Raw genomic sequence first — 18,681 nt, forward strand, 5'->3', positions numbered from 1 at the left:
AGCACTGTTGGACTAAAATACATTACTAATCTACTTCGTCATCTTATAAGTGTGTGTGTGTTTGTGTGATCTATGCAGAATTTTATGTAATTTTTCGTACATGGTATGACTTGCAAAAAACCCAAAATATATTGTACTGTATGTTAAAAACAAATACATGTACAAGATTTAGCAGCACAAGAGAGAAAAATAAAGCTGCTATTTTTCATATAAATTTCATTGTAAAGATGGACCTTATATCGAATGAAATAAAAAATATATTATAAAACAAAAAAGTGTGACTTATAAAAAATGATGCTGATCCTAATCAAATGATTGGCTGCGAGCTATCACGTGACCACTCTTTTATGACTGTAAAGCCCTTCTTTGCTTTTCACTGGGCAGTACATAACTTGCTCTAGTGAACGGACCGTATATGGATCCAACAATCGCCAGTCTTAGCTCAGTGCAGCTGCAATGAACGTGATTAACAAATGCATTGCAGTTATTTGTGTGTTTCTGGTAATCTTGCTAATATGGTTGTCTCCATTTCTTAAAACAAATAATGCGCATTACTTATACGGACGGTGGTAAAATTATTCACTTTCCGCAAATTTTGAACTGAATGCGGCAGCTGTGCATGAAGCATGCAGTTTTGCCCAAAAGTTTTGGATATACTGATATGACGTCATTCTTCTAAATTTACTGATTTTTTTTAAAGCAAAACAAGTAGTCAATGGTCTACTTGCGCATGAAACATGATTTGGCATTCTGTGAAAGATGGGGGCCCTCTATTCAACTCGGATTGGGATCCGCTGACTTGAATAGGGCGCAGCGTCATCGTTAACCATGTGAGATAGTTATCTTGTACGTCGGAAAAGCGACGACTCACTATAGTAGTTTTATGTATCTTAACGTGTATACAATTATATGTGATAAAAACCTATCAACGGCATAAAAACTCTTCATCCTGCCGGGGAAGTGCCTGTTTTAAGATCGAAGTCATCGCATTCTTCATAAGTGATCAGGATGCGACGTGATGTTAGACTGAAAATCGTTTCTAAAGCACAGATACACACAAGGTCATATATTTTATATGTAGGCTACTATAATAATATAATAACTTTACATCAGAGATGTCCAAAGCAGACATGCACACAAGGTCGTACAATATATATATATATATATATATATATATATATATATATATATGTATATATATATATATATATATATATATAATATACACTGTTAGAAAAAAATCAACAAGGTTGTTTAAAATTTTAAACAACCACAAGTTAACCGGTGAATCGCTCAACTGTTGTTTAAAAATTAAACAACACGTAGTTGTTTAAACTTTTAACCCTTTGTTGTTTAAAAATTCTAAACAACTGTTGTTTAAAAGAAATTTAAACAACTGGGTTGTTTAAGAAAGTTGTTTAAAAATTTAAACAACTGTTGTTTAAAAGTAATTTTATACAACTGGGTTGTTTAAAAAAAGTTGTTTAAAAGTCTAAACAACTGTTGTTTAAATGTAATTTTATACAACTGAGTTGTTTAAAAAACGTTGTTTAAAACTCTAAACAACTGTTGTTTAAAAGTCATTTTATACAACCGGGTTGTTTAAAAGTAATTTTATACAACTGGGTTGTTTAAAGCAAATATTAAATATTCATGTTTAGAATTTAAACAGTTCTTAATCCCATATTACTGTACAACTCACTTGTATATAAGCACAATAACAAAAATGTTTATTTTTTTGGCCAATCATATATTTCAGCACATTTTCACTGTCTATATCACTGACAGCGTATCATTAGAAAACCTTCAATCGGTCAATCTGTCCATCGATGTGCAAACTTATTACAAATAACAAATTGAGCCAATGAAGAATTGTCTCATCCATTTCAGAATATAACAGAGTAACAATTCTTCTTATACAGTGAACCTTTGATAAGTCGAAGTTCTCGAGAACCGAGAAAAATGTGTCGACTCGCGCGGATTTAGTAAAAATATGCAGTTTGACTGCAAAGGAAAAATCACGAGCTTTTGTTATGCTTGAGTTAAGTGATTTCCCAGCTGAATTGACCTCGACTCATCTAAAGCTTAGTGTATTGTCAAATGTACATTTTGATTCCACTTACATACAAATGGGCGCTTAACGCCGTAAAAATCACATTTCACAATATTTCAACTAAACTGCAATGGCAAATTGAATTTGAAACATGCAATAATTAAAGAATTAATTATTATGCATAACATGGATGTGTTCAGCTTGAGATTATCTATACCTGTGCCACATTGAATATTTTGTTGCTTCATTTCTCATATTGTGTGGGTGCATGGGGACCATCAGTTGCCCTCAGATGGGTCCAAAAGGGCTAACTGAATGAACAGTACACAGAGAATGTAATTTTTCAGAATGCTTTTACAGTCCAATGCACACCTTACAGACACATTATCCAGTTTTATAGTGATCATACCCTGACAAGACAAGATAAATCTTGAATGAGTCTTGTTTCCTGGAATAATTATCTGATTTTCTTAGAACCACTGACTTTGTTCTTGAAGTGTTTGTCACTATTACAGTTGTACATGCGCTTGGAAATCTCATAAGCGAAGCATAAGGGAATGGCCCTCTAAGGATTTGCTTTTCTGTCCCAATACTGTACTTTGTTGCCCCACTAAGAAAATATTACTGAAGGTATTCTCTATCAAACTAGATCATTTTTAACAATGTTCAATTTGATGTAACAACATTTTGAATATTTCAGTTGCAATGCTTTTGGGGAACATCTGCAATAGTAAGTCAGGGGTTATTAGATTATATTTCCTGACAGTACAATGATGACTGTAAATAAACTGCAGATGGAGAAACCATTCACATTAAGAAATAAGTTTTATCTCTTGTGAAAATTCTACTCCATACCTATATTCAGCATATCTGAACAGACCAAATAACAAATACAGTACATTGTAATTATAATGAAACTTACTCCTGTTTACTGGTGTAATTTGAGAAGTCATACCTGCTACTAACACATACAGGTGTTTTTTTTCATATCTGGGATGTGCCAAGTACAGCACATCTGTCCAGCAAAGATCATCTCTGTCACTCCTGTGATAGAGATGGCAGTAATGAAGATTACTCTATATACAATGAAATGAATTCATAATGGAAATATACATTCTACGAAACAGTTCATCTTGAATTTTATGAAGGCCACATTCAGTACAGAGTGTCATCTCAATTATGCTCAACAGATATGAGGTTTTAATTTCACAATTGCTATATTTCTGAAAATTGACTGTCATGCTTCAGTATAAACCTGTGAAGATCTTGCCCAATATTTCATTAAGTCACTACTATGCAAAATACCCTTTTTAATTCATTTCTAGCCCATCTTTATCACAAGTTTTCAAGGGCCAACATTACCCACTAATAGAACAATCTTCTCATGACCTTTGATCTTTCCATGTGACATGTATCCATTACTTATTGATTTATAAACAGATAAAACATAGATACCAAACCTTTGCTTTGGCGAATGACCTAAAAGTCAACTTTGTCAATTAAACTTCTGATGACCATGAAAATCTCATTCTATGCATCTAATCTTCCTGATTTGAAGAGTTCAGGTATGTCCTGATCTCTCTCACAGAATTGGACGTCACTTTACCAGGCATTTTGTACACAACTGTCTCCAAGAACTGCCAGGCAGCTAAACATTGAGCCTGGTACTCCACATCTAGGACATAATGCACTATGAATGCACAGTCCACAGCCTTTGTCAAAGTTGGAAACAAGAATCCCTGTCTCTCTACAATAGGGAGTTTTCGCAAGCACAACGCGGCCGGGAGTTAAGCGTGTCATGTGCGAAATTTGCTTCTGCACATGATCAAATCCGAGGAACGTCCCGTCCGGGGGAAAACGAGAACGGTACTTGGCCAAAATAGCGTTCGGTCCCAATGCTGGGCAGGAGTGAGCCAGCCAGTCAGCCAACCAATCAGCGATCTTGTCCCCACGCCTCCGTCCTGTACAGGAAAGCGAAACTGCATAGATATGGGGACGTGAATCAGAGTACGGGGACCGTCACAAGTGATCGCTTCCTCGTATTCTCGGTCTTCGTGTCGTGTAGCGAAAACTTCCTCATGACAAAGGTTTGCAGTGGCTTCTTCCAGGATCCTCCCATCAGCAAGATGAAGGGCTGTGGTCTCTGCTTCCTGTCAATTTGTCCAATGTAGAAAGCCAGGTCTGTGCCCTCCTGTAAAATGAAATGGAAGGGGAAAAGAAACATGCATATCTCGATAAAATCTTGAAATAATCTACGCAGAAGTGTTGGGTTGAGGCATTGGTACATGTATAATGAAGTCCATCAGAACAGATATATTTCCCACACCTCTCCAATGTTCAAGGTAGAGTTCATAATAAAGTGCCTGACCAAATTCTGCAACATTTCATTTGCAAACATATACCCTAAATTGGGTATTTTATGTAGTATATAACATCCATGTATTACATTTTCTATTCTTGCAAGGGCTAACCATGACCTGGCTGAATGAATTTTCAACGGTGTGGCCTATGGGAACTTCTGAAAGAAAATCAATTTTATTGCTGGCAAGCCCAGGCAAAAAGTATTATCAAACAAAAAGTACTTCTGAATTGCATTTCAGTATTTTGGGTAAGTTACTCTTTCCAATAATAGTAGTATTTGTCCACTTACAATGTAGGAACATTAAGGAGTATATGCGAGGTCTTTTTTCTTTTTGATATGGGGGAGGGGGGGGGGGGAGACACCCTGTATCACATTGAATGTATATGAGTGGTATGCGATATATTTCCAGCATCTTGCTGAATATAATGATACCATAAGTCAAGTGCAATATTTATTGATGAATGGAATATTCCTTATTGGCGACATTTGGGACCAATTTTGCATTTCATGCGAATTTTTTCCCCTTTTTATCAAAATGAAAAGGACATATTGATATTGGACAAGTGTGTGATTGAGCAGTCGGGCACAAAATAAAGTAAATATGTATGTTGACTATGTAATATAAGATTTTTTTTTCATTAAAAAAAATTATTGTGATTCACAGGATACATTAGCAACATAGTAAATTTGCATAAATATGTAGCATCCATGGACTAAACTAACAAATGAAACAGCATAAACTGGGAATTTCTGTAACTATGGACCACAGCTTGATGATTTTTATATTTTGTATTGCAATGTCAAAGTCCATCTCATCATTTTAATAAGAGGGCAACACATCACTTGTTTTAGAAGATTAGCCTCCGAATAGTTAGATACTTACAGGTTGAAAGTCGTAGAATAACTCCATCGACTCCTGAAAGGAGCACTTGCCCCACACCCTCGCAGTCCAGCCTCGGCAAACTAGCGGCAGCATGCTGAATGCAAGCGTCTCTTTTTCCTCTGTGGAGCAAAATGTATGACACAGGGGGAGTATTTTGAATGACAAGTACAAATATACCCTTTAAAACTATTAACACAATCAAGGCTGATAAAGAGAAATGCTGACAAGTATCAGCTCATATTCAGATGCTAGCTTATGTACTTATATTGTACTTGATTGCAACCAGGATTACTAACTGTGGGGGGGGGGGGGGGGGGGCTGTTTTAAAGTTGTTTGGAGGGTATTGTAGAAAATACTACACATTTTGAATGAGGGACTGATTCTGGCAACGGCATTTACTACCAAGACGGGCAAGTACAGGCTAATTGTGGATGAGTAGAGCCAAACTTGTAAGGCCAAGCATTAGAATTATATAATGCTGTAATAATCATCATGCTATTCTACAAAGCAGCAATCAGAGTTACCATGAACTTGGATGAAAGAAAGTTGACTGGTGTTGACAGCCAGTGCCTTAATAAGAATAATCTTGCACTACTGTTAAGTGCTTAACAAAGACTATTGCAATATGAATGACATTTGGGCTTTTGCAGGAGGTTCATGTCATATTCTGGCATTGCATAAAGCAAGATCAGTTAATATGCATATATCTTAATTAGATTAGCAAGAGCAAGAGATGTTCAAGGTCCAGTGATTTTTATTCCAAGTAGTAGGAAAAAGAATGCAAAAACGTTAATAGTTCATAAAAAACTTCTCTGTGAATGTTATCCTATAATGACAAAAGCTTGATTATCATGTGAGTTGATCAGGCAGTGGAGAAGAAAAGGGGAATGGTAGATGAAGGAGGCAAGGACAAGCCGTCCAGAAGTTTCAGTGTACATGAACTGTGTGGCCGTGGGGTGCTATAATGTGAGAGATGGGCAGGAGACAGCCTCTCCCAAATAATTGTCCAAGCTGTAGTTACAGTCATTAAAGCTGCACTACCGCATGTGATACAAGGAGCGAAAGAAGCTCGTATGAGCACAATTAAAGATGTTCTGAATCCACATGTCATCTCTTGAGGATTCAGTTCCAGCAGGACGAGGTCCAACATGAGCTAAGGAGGGACAATCTCTGCCTGACTGGCCTGCCAGAGGGGGCTGAGGAGACAGAGGAAGAGCTTACTGAGGGCGAGTCAAATGTTGCCAAGGAAGTTGGCTTAGACATTTGGAAAGAGGACATCTCATCTTCATGATCTTGTCATCATCTTGGGGAAAAGGCAAGAAGGAAAGAGCAGGCAGATCAAAGTCCACTTTATTGCAAACAAAAGGAACAAACTGTATTCTGGGTATTCTAGTCTGAAAGGAAAAGAGAACATGAAAAGTGTGTACATCAATGAAGATCTAAAGGCATGCAATGTGTCACTCGATCAGTGCATGATAAATGCCAAGGAAGCTCATGATGTCGAATCGGCAACAAAACCAAATACGGGAACGTGACATGCAAGTTGAATGATGGACAAAGCAGAGTCATCAAGAGCCCGGATGATCTCTTTGATATTGGCTTTGAAATTACAGATCCACTTCTGAAAGTCTTAGAAATTAATTAACAAGCATTGAATGAATTTCTCGGTCTAAAGATTTTTTTTAATAGTCATGTACAACATACTGTAAGTATTTTGTTAATGTTGTTAATAAATTCACCTCGACTCAAATCCAAAAAAGGAAAGGGTGGTACTGGGGCTGTAGATTAGAATCTCTACACAGAGCAATACTATTTAAAATGTACCTTGGGAAAGGCCATCGGTGTGACCCGTGTGACAAATAAGCAGCGTTTGCTACGATGGACATCTTGATTCCCCATACGGTACTAGAGTACTTTGTCAGCATACATGGCCATGCTGCAAACATCCTGTCTTCAACCATGATCTCCTGGCTGAAGTCTTGCTTGATCTGTACAAATTAGGGAACAAGATTGCATTTGTAATCATATTAAGGGTGGCCCAGAAAGAATGCTATAAACCAATTGGAAAAAAATAAAATACTCAAGTTAATAACAAAAACATAAATGATGGAGTGAATTATGCATGATCATTAGCTTCTGCAAAAATGTTCATTCTATAAACATTTTTCTCACAAGTTTGTGTGAATTTGCACAATGTGCTTCGTTTGGCATGGAAATCTTGACAGACTGAGAAGAAAGCTCCTAATCTTTGCATAGAAACTTATTCGAAAGTGACAAAAGTGCCAAAAATTGGTTCCAAACCACCTACCTACACGAAACAAATAGCACTCTACTAAGGTGGTATATTATTACTACAGGCATTAAGTTTACGTGTGGTGCATAGACTATATTGTGCGTTAAAAACACCACAATCTGTTTTCTGTCTTTATCTTCATTTTTTTATAGGGGTTCTAGGCATTTTTTTCTACTGGAAGCTTACGTAGACCTTAATTCATCGAGCATCATTGATGGCAATGATGCTCAGTAAAGAATGAATTGCTCCAGCAAAAGTAGCAGAACTTAACTTGCACTTCAGTATTGGATTTAGGGGGTTCGTTATGTTTACAGTAGATTTTGGTTGTACGGTTGGACGTACTACTCATCGACCGCCTAATGTTTATTTGCTTGATAAGAATATTTAACACTGAAATTCATGCAAAAAACTTGACCTACGTGACTGAGAAAATCCAGAGCTAGGCTATCAAATGCCTTTGTTCCCTTTTCGATTCGAAGTTTCAGTGCAAAAATATCGCCATCCAACTTGCGTGGCCTCGTTTCAGCTCCCCGCGGTAACGCTCCTTATTGAGATCGACCGCTGTTTTTGCATTGACAATGCACGCAAACTGAGTTGTATTGAACACCGTGTTGTACGAAGATTTTTAGAAACTTCCATAGACATTACATTACGATTCGGTGAAAATATTCATTCGAAATTTTGTCCTTGCTTAAAACCATCAACTTTGTTAATGAATTTTCGCGTTTTCCCACACCATCCTCATCAACAGTCAAAGCCAATCCATTTTTATGTGCTTTGCGTGCAGTGAAGTGCGTATACTAAGCGTTCAGTGCGCCAATTAATACACAGTTGGTTTATTACAAGAGGGTGGTCGATATAAAGGGCTAATACAGCCGACCATAATTTCTAAATTATGAGGTAGAGACGTAGGAAATGATCGAGACAGGTCATTGTGTAATTGAACTTAGTCTAGTTAGCACTAGCAGTCTAAAATATAGGCCCTAGCCCTTGACTAGGCCCTAGCATATTGCCTAGCTAGGCCCTAACTGTCACGTTAGACCCTATGCCTAACTAACTTGTTAGATTTCTACGTCATCGAACTCGGACACTGCGCCTATATATGTGCATGATGTGATACGGTGCCTGTTAGGTTACAACTTAGAATACCGGTACTGTAACAAAAGTTACAACGAATAGGCTACACTGTACCTAGCCCCGGAGACCGCGCAGCCAGGCGCGGTCCTGGCGGCTTCCCCGCAGTTTCGCTTATGTTAGTTCAAGTATTCTGTGTGCGCTTGTGCAAGTGATTGTGAATTCTGTGAACATCGGTGAGCTGCTTATAAGACATCATTTTGTGCATCACAAGCAATGAAATGCATCAAACAGTCGCCGATGATAGTCATTTAGGTTTCATCGACCCATGTAAGTATTCCTAGTAGTTTCTGTTGAAAAATTAAGGAAATATAGCGCCGCAAAGGCACCCGTTTGTTCAACATGAAGATCTTTTATGGGAGCACGGCGCAGCCGCCACACTGCGTGTGGCGGCTGTCGCAGTAACACTGTACCGTGTCAACAATGGGAATATTCCGTACGCTGATTTAGATGATTAGTTTTTGTAAAAGAAATTCGTATTTTATGTGAAGTTTTGAAAATGTATGTAAGGATTGAATTATGCAAGTGTTTATACAAGCACGAGTTGGTTGAAAAACATAATGTAGAATCCTCTACCGGTACAGACGACCTAACTTAACGTTAAACGTTAACATTAACAGTTTGTTAGATGTAACGTTACATGCATGAAGGCGAGGCGTAGCGCAGCCCGGCCAAGAACCCAAAGCGTGTCGAGCCGTGACTAGCTTCATACATCATTCAAATTACAGATGGGCATGAAGCGATGTAACTATCAGTTAAATAAATGAATACCTTGGAATGACTGGCAAAGTTCTTCTACAGCTAGACCCCATTTGCTGAGAATGTTCGTGACTCCATATACATGTAGCTGCATTGCAGTCATCGTCACCGCCGTCCATCATGATGAATAGCCGCGCTACTGTGGATACAAAGTGTAGCTATACGTACTTATAAACGTGTGATGTACGTACGTGTGTGTGTGAGGCGCGGTGGTATGGCCGCCCGGCGGCGATCATTTGCGACGAAGGATACATGCAGGCCCGCTGATTGGTTCATGACTATCACATGACTTTTGCCCATCAATTTCTAAACAACGATGTTTAATTGTTTGGACAATCATTCCGAATTGTTTTTAAACAGCCGCTGTTTAAGGCAATCAAGCTCCAATTTTCTGTATTTAAACAACATTGTTTAGAATTTTAAACAACAATATTTTAAACAACGAAATTTTACACAGCGTTCTAACAGTGTATATATATATTATATATATATATATAATATATATATATATATATATATATATATATATATAATATATGTATGTATGTTCATTACTCCATAATATGATCCGTTATGCTCATCTATTTAATTTCGTATCAAAAGACAATAAACCTGACGAAGACCTGAGGTCGAAAGCTATCACCAGGCGGCAAAGTGCGACATCTTCTGTCCTCATTATTGTCTCGATTATATACTTCCAAAGATGATTGAGGCGTATACGGTACGAGTATCAGCATCATCCCACTGTATAAACATACACACACACACATACATACATACACACACACACACACACACCCACACACACACACACACACACATGTCATATCATCTGCCAAGAAGGATTCCAAATGGATTATGTTTCCCATGTTTCAGGGACACTGTACATTATTCTTTGTCGCGCCATCAAATATTTACACTTAAATTTTTAGGAAAAAGAAAGATGTAAGCCAGGCATACAAAAACAAACATCTGAAAATGTATTTTGTTACATTTAATATCAGCTGTGAAGTAACCATATTCATGATGAAAGGGTACAAAGTGGGGATATGCTCAATCTCATCACTGCCCAACATCGGGATCTGGAAATGTCATATCAACAAAGTATCTAAAAGAAAAACAAGAACATTTTTAGCTTAAAACAGCAAATGACGAGAATAAATTAAGTAAATTACTGTATGAATTGTGAGTGGTTAAATTTATTCTACTGTAAACTTGTTGACTATTTCCTATACGCCAAAGTGCGTTATGAAAAACAGCATTTTTTTCATCTGAAACAAATATAATACGTGGTAACAATAAATCAGTTTTCTACGATTCTATTTCAGATCACAAAAATACACCACTACACTAATATTTCAGTGTTATCAAACATACCAAAAAGAAATAGGCTTGTCAAGAAAAAGAGTAGTATAGATTGCATTTCAAATTGAGAAAATGTCGACGGCTCCCACATCCCATCAAAAACGAAATGTGTCGCTAGGACTAATGTTCTCAAAAACAAATTACCAATATTAATCTATTTCAAACAAATGATCAGAAATACTCATACGAAAAGAAATCAAAATTAATCTCGTTATACGATTGCCTCTTCGAATATGAGGTAATAACTTCTATTATTTCAGGGTTGTTGTTTTTTTTTCATTGCAGGGAGGTGGTATCTTACCGTTTGGTCATACAGGACAACTGTGTCTAAATTCTTAATGCAGTAATATCTCATGTTTTATTTTTCATAACAATATCCACATCACTACAATATCCTTAAAATGATTGCAGCTATGTATGTGCTGGAACTGGTCTGCACAGAAATGGGACACCACGAAATAAACACAGTTACACATGTAAATCTCATTTCCAGGTCATTCAATGCCCCAACTCCCCCCCCCCCTTCCGAAAATGCGATGCATTTTACATTATTTATACAGCTTTAATGTTATGCTGAATTAGTAACCGGCTGGTGGCATAACAAAACGCTGGTTAAAGAACAAAGAATATTGTAGCTGAGCTGATGAGGGTCTATAATCATAATGTGGACCTCAGAAATTGTCATATTGGTATAATTTCTCAGCTGAAACAAAAAAAAAACGTGTATACGTTTTCATCAAGACAAGTTATTGTCTAATTGAAATAGAACATTAACAGCAGTCATTGCAATGTGGTCTTTTTAAGTATAAAGGGTAATGTGCAAAATTTGTTGGGATATTTCCTTGACCTCTGTTTGAAACTAAAGCGATACAGAAGTCTGACAGAAACTGAAATAAAGCAAAAATATGAAATAAAAACTCCAAAGCAAATGTATATTTACTTAAGAGCCACTGTTTTTCAATTATCTAAGGAATAAAAAAAAATAATTTAATTCCTACTTAGCCAAATTAAAGATAAAGGGTGGCCAAAGTTCTGTTCTTGAAAAAGAAAAGAAAAGAAAGGGGGATTCAAATTGGTTATAGATGAACAGATAATAACCTTCGATACATATATATCCCATTCGTTCATTCATTCATTCATGCTTATCATCATTTCCAAACACATATACGCATGTGTAATACAAACTATAAAATTAAAGTCATTATTTTCAGTGTAATGAGATATTATACACAAACAGATCTTGATTCATAAACGACTAGAAAATTGAGGGGCTGCTAGAAACTGAATTTGTGTGATGTAGTCCCCTCACTTACGTTGCTTTACTAATGTACATTACGCAAAACTTACAAACTTAGCCTCTGTCACACTTTGCCGGATAGGTCCACCGTACAAGAAACGGGCGACATTTTGCTCATCCGTTCTTTAAATCTCATCAATCCAGTAGTCATAGTTTAAAGTTTCCGTTTTAAAGGAGCGTACATACATGGTCTAGCGGCCGAAGAAAACGCACCCGGGGCGATGTGTACAGAGCAGTGAAACGTGTGCAAACGCATGAGAAACGAATATGAACCGAATGTCCACAGGACAAAACGCACGAGGAACAAATGTGTGACGCGTGAGACGTACATCGAACGTCAGAGAACCGTGCGTATGCGTTTGACGTGCTGTACATAGCCGTTCCATTTCTTGCAGCAACGGACTTTGCAGGAGGCTTAGCGGATGGAAACGCGTGGAAAACGACAAAGTACGGTACAGATACAGGAGAAAACGTACAACTATATCGTACAAGGGTCAGTTCTCCCTATAAGTTTTTGGCCAGGAAAAAAAAAACTTTGTCATGCACAAAGTTTTGTTGCCGCTCTCACGGAAATCACAGGAAGATAAACGTCCATCCAAAGGATAAAAAATGACATGAAACGCTTTTATGAATATCAACGGATGCCCAAAATTGACATTCGCTTCTCATGCGTTTGCTTAATTTGGGCAAAGTTTGACAGGGACATCAGTAAACATAACATGATGCGGCTGATCTTTATTACCTTCTAATTCTAACGATTCACATGATATTAAGAGCAATATTGGTGAAAGCAATGAAAACGCTGTCACACTGAGGTTGTTGTACAAACTATTGACTAACCATGCACAGTGTGTTTTTTCCTCCTCCGTTTTCTCCCAATATCTTCGTTATTCTATTTGTGTGTGTGTATGTGTGTGTGTGTGTGTGTGTGTGTGTGTGTGTGAGGGTGTGTGTGTGTGTGTGCGTGTGTGTGTGTGTGTGAGGGTGTGTGTGTGTGCGTGTGTGTGAGGGAGGGTGTGTGTGTGTGTGTGTGTGTGTGTGTGTGCAATGTGCAGCATCTTGCGATGTGGACTCAGATTTTGAGGCTTCGGTATTATATGTTCCTTTATACCTTGACGGTCTCGCCACATTATTTACGTCGGCTAATAGAATTCCCACATGGTGTCTTTCGAGAGTGTCTCACCACTGGCGGTTAGGGCGCCACCCTTGTAGCCCTTTAGGTAGTTCATGTCGTTGTTCTGCAGTGGTCGAAATGCTAGCAGCGCGCGGCCGCACAGCACGTGCATCTCCACGATAAACGAAGTGCGGTTATCTGCGTCGGTGACAATTACGTGTTCGTGCAGAGAATCCAAGCTCCAGTACTTCGGAATTTCTCCTAGGACTTTCATTAGTAATGGGGAAAAGTGATGTAAGAGGAAAACATTAATGGGATATTTAAAGTTAGTTGAGAACGTGTATATCTCATTGCTGTGCATAATACATTATACATACGACGTGTCGGAAATTGAAAGCATTTAAAAGTTGCTAAATCACTTGTAAGTATGATTTCCACATATGTAAACCATGTGATTGATTGCATTATTCATAAGTCACCATTGATGTATTATTAACATGAGACATGACAATGAAGAAAACGTTGAATTGTTGAAACAAGCAAGTCTCATAAACATAATCTCTATATGTTATCATACATTATAGGTAACATTTCGCCTATACACAATTATATCATTGTTTGGACATTCGACGTGCAATATTCTCTCCTCATAATGGGCAGAGGAGTCAGTGGTTAATGACAAAAGGCGAATAGCAGCACATTTTGGTAATTGTGTGTGATGCATGTACCTCCGAACTTGCTCAATGTGTAAAGTCATACATCCACTACGATTTAAAAATGAATATGATAAGGGCTAAGAAAAATGTGGGACATGCTGAGCTCACCTGCAATGCGGTAAGTGTTTGTTTCCGGTTCATAGGTCAGCCCGAGGTCGTCAAATTCAGCGGAGTCGCACCTGACCTTGTTTTTCTTTCCGCTCCCCTCGACTTTGATATAGCCGTACTCACCGCGCAGAATCAGCCGCGGTCTATTGACCAGTTCGAGAGCCAGCCTCGTCGACTCGTTGATGATGTTTGCGGTCAGATAGGGCCGGCCGCTGTCGTCGATGCGTACGCACTGGCTAGTGTGAGAGTGGCGGAGAACGAACGCGTTGGCGACAAACTCGAACTCGAACTGCTTGGCAGTGCTGTAATGAGAAAATGACATCAAATTTTAACGGCATCATGGGGGATGATTACTTTTAACCTGATTGATCATCTGTTAAACCTTTCAACTTTTCATCTTTACCTTTAAATATCGATATAATATTATACTTTTTACCATCAATATCCTGGTGGGTGATATTCGTTTGCCTATGATTGTTCGTCATCTTTTTTTTTTTTTGACGGATCGAACCAGCCTCTGCCAAAGCTCTAACATGCCTAGCAATTACTAGGAGTACTTAAGATAACATCAATCACCAAGGAAAATATTTACTTTTATGATTATACCGATTTGGTTTAAAACGCCGTAGCTAAGATTGGCCGCAACTGTTTGTTTGTTTGTTTGTTTGTTGTGTGTGTGTGTGTGTGTGTGTGTGTGTGTGTGTGTGCGTGTGTGTGTTTGGGGGGGAGGGCTTACAAGGTGAGAAGACTAAAATGTAGCTAGGACAATAGGTATGCCTCTAACATATAGCAAGGTTCTCCTAATAGTTCTAGGGTTCATCTTGACAATGTGAGATGACAGTTTCACATGATTGACAAAACGTGATGTGTTTTGAAAGTTTGGCACAACCACAAATGTATTGAGGGTGTACATTCCTTGATCCAGTTTTCAGTCAGATGGCTTTATTGTAATTGTTTCAGAGAGGAGGTATTTGGACATTTTCAATTCAATTTTGACTCCTGCAATTTGCCCCAATGTCCCACGGCTTTCTTCAAATAATTACCAACTGGTAGTATCCAATTTTCACAACAGTACTTTGAAACATTTTCAAAATAGGGGAAAAATTGCGAAATTCTAACACTGTCACCTAACCTTTGACCCCCATGGCCAAAAGTACCCTGCAAGATATGGTAAAAAGCGTACTTTCAGCATAGAATAGCAGAGTTTTATCATTTTAAGCTGACCTTTGACCTCATGAACTATAAATTCCCAAGAAAGTCTTTGCCGGGCAGTACTTGCATAATATGTAATTGATTTCGATACCTTGAGCCGTTTCCGAGGTAGACATGTTTATTTGACCTTTGACCCCTGGCCAAAAATTTCCCTAAAGCGTCTTTACCTGGGTAATACATGTATATACTACCTTTTCTTCAAATATAAGTACCTTTGCCTTGCAGAGATATAATGATAATAGTATACAACTTAGAATTTAATGTTGACCTTTGACCTCTAACCTGAGTATGTGCACTCAAAAGTTGATAGGCACAACGTACGTCGTTCACTCGAACATACATAATTATGCCAAGTTTTGTAAGGATACCTCAAATGTTTCTAAAGTTTAGTTGTCCACACAAGTGATTACGTCCAGATGAATTGGACGACGAAGGACGGAAGGACGGACGAACAACTAAAATACAACATGCCTCCGGCAACACTTCGAGGAAGAGCTGTAAAGAGGATTCAATGGGTTATGCAATGAGGTAGTGGCATTGCTATATGTCAGTGTATAGATTAGATATTAGCATACTCCCCCCCCCCCCCCTTAATGGCTGAAATAGAAAAAAAAAAACACCAAAATCAAGTCGGTCCATAAAATGATGTTTCCTTTTTAACAGCGGATGAGACTGTATGGAAAGTACAGCTGCTTAAATGTGTTATGTGTGCATTACACTTCTGTTATGATACCACTCGTACATAACGTCATAGCAAACTCAAAACTGCATAACGAATGCATGTGATGTAGACTTACAAATAAAAACCACGAGATATGTGATTCCTGTTTTTCAGAGGAATATGGCAACAGGATGAATTATTTGAACTTAAGCAGATTTATATTACCCCATTGACGTGCGAATTTGCAAGTAGCTTTAACTAACTTAGGCATTGAGGCATACGTTTATCGACAACACTGTTATGCTTATTTGAGATCCTTTTCCCATTGTATGTACCACGGTAACCAGTATACCATCATACTGCGTCATTTTGAGTCGATTTTGTTGAATTTGTCTCCATTGCTCGCGATTCTGTATTCACCGCCGACACGATGGGCACGTTTCTGCAACTAGTTATTTCTTTATTTTGGCATGAACCGAGAGGATATTGTTTCAAGAAATCAATTATTCACGTCAACGGTGCCTGCAAACAATTCATTGTTGCTAGGGCAACGCAAAATACACCTCTTGTTTGCCATGTCCACCGTAAATTTTTGATATCATATCAGACATTCGTGTGCGGACCGTAAAATTAGTAGCAATGATCTATGAGGCCTATTCCGTTTAAAACGCTGAACATGGCGGGGTTATGCAAAGAGTCAGGTGCATTGCTATGTCAGTACATGCATTAAAGGGACTGTACTGTACTGGTTGAGGTGAGGATTCAGGTTTATAACATGTTTGGTGAAATAATGAGAAACCTCTTGTGAAATATGAAAGAGAATGTAATTTCTAGAAGAATTCAACGTTTAATTGATGAAAATTGGCCTTGAAGTGGCTGAGATATCAACAACAAAAAAGCGATCCTAATAACATTGACTGGCCACGACTTTATTAGGATCTCTTTGTTTTTTCTTGTTTTAGATATCTCAGTCACTTCAAAACCGACTTTCGTCAAATAAACTTTTGATTCCCCTAAAATTATCTGCTCAAATAACATTTCATAGAGTGGTTTCTAAATATCTCGCAAAACGTTACAATCTGAATCCTCACCTAAGCCAGTCGTGGACAGTCCCTTCCACTATTGTTAGACCTACTGGAGCCCCTCCCCCAGTCAAGGCTGAAATAGACATTAATAAACACACAAACAAACAACCAACCAAACAAAATAATAAATAGATAAACAGTTCCCAAACCGAACAAGTCTAAAGCTTCAGCAATCAGATTGTGATAATTTTATAAGTGGTTTGTTCTCTCTCTCTCTCCCTTCACACTTAAACGGTCACCAGATGTGACGCAATGTGCAGGACATTATAATAATTATCTTCACATCAGTAACTTCATAACAGACGTGAATAGAATTTCTCATTTCATCAGCTTGCAATTGACACGGTGGTGAACAAATCTATCTTACAATCCCCGAAACGGTAATTTATCTAAACTACATTGCAAAAAGTCCGGTGTTAAATAGTGAACACCGAGCTGGTGTTAAATTTTCGGTGCTCATTTATGGTGTTAAATTAACACCTACGGGTGTCATTTCCAAATTTTAAACTGTTTTTTGAAGAGTTTCTTAGTAACTGCACTTCTTGTTGATTTTTAATTTAAACAAGACGATCAAGAATTTTACATTAAAATACTAGATTTCTGAAAAAATGTGAAAATAAATTTACATCAAAGTAACACCAGCTGGTGTGGTCCCTTATTGAAGCTGGACGGGTGTTAAACCATTGATATTAACACCAGCAAATATCAAATCAACACCATGTGGTGTCATTTTTGAATTAACACCAGTACAGTGTCAAATTAACATCACGAAGTGTCAGGTGAACACTTTTCAACACCATCACAGCGCATTTTTAACACCTGTGGGTGTGGTCCTTTATTGAAGTTTGATCGGTGTTAGATTTAACACCCGTGGTGTTAAATCTAACACCGATGTTTTTACAGTGTATTCATAGAATTGTAAAAAACAAAACAAAACAAAACAAACAAAAAAAAAACATCGTTCATTAGAGGTTTTTGAATGGCGTGATCATACACGGCATTTCGAGTAGCCCGACATTTACAGACCAATACCTCAAAGCATCGGCACAGGCACGAACGCACGAACGTATAACACCTATCATATTTTGGATTTTTAGGAAAAAACCCTTTTAAAGGTGATAGGGTGAGAGGGTTCCATGTGATTAAATATGCATTCCTAACTTTTACAATATGTTGCCATGTTTGACACTCCATGATATACATTACTCTTGGAAAATGAAGTCACTCTTTTATGACGACATCTTACAAATATCTCCTTTTTTGTGAAATGATGCCACAAAGCAATATTGTTACATCGCGCCCTCCTTCATGATGACTTTGTGAAATGTCGTAAAACTATTGTGACGTCACTTAGCAATTCTTCGTAAGGTCAATGTAGGATCCCTCCACAAAATCGCATCAACCACATGACGTCACGTCTCATTTTTCCCTTCTTCTGTTTGCATTTATTATTTTTGTTCAAAATAAAATAATCCCGATGTAATCTCATTTTCTTTGCTCATTTTTCCACTAATAAAGTATATTAATTTCTGGTCAGTTTTCTTCTGTTTGCGTCTCTTAAATACATAAAAAAAAAAACTGCATCACTTCGATGATCCCTCGCTTTTATCAAGTTTATCCCCAAGTTGAATTATCCTTC

The 18,681-nt window shown here is 37.8% G+C and overlaps 1 protein-coding gene across 1 annotated transcript in view; it reads right to left on the reverse strand.

Moving 5' to 3' along the window:
* Positions 1-18,681, reverse strand: part of LOC139716678 (fascin-like) — a 51,402-nt gene that overhangs the window by 16,983 nt on the left and 15,738 nt on the right. The window contains exons 3-4 of the mRNA XM_071628211.1: positions 14,085-14,386; positions 13,330-13,527 (exon numbers count right to left, since the gene is read on the reverse strand). Coding sequence (XP_071484312.1) covers positions 13,330-13,527; positions 14,085-14,386 — 500 coding nt within the window. The remainder of the gene's footprint in view (positions 1-13,329; positions 13,528-14,084; positions 14,387-18,681) is intronic.

Source organism: Diadema antillarum, unplaced genomic scaffold (genome assembly GCF_040938485.1).
Source record: "Diadema antillarum isolate AM-2024a unplaced genomic scaffold, OU_Dant_1.0 scf00000007, whole genome shotgun sequence".
NCBI classification, from domain to species: domain Eukaryota; kingdom Metazoa; phylum Echinodermata; class Echinoidea; order Diadematoida; family Diadematidae; genus Diadema; species Diadema antillarum.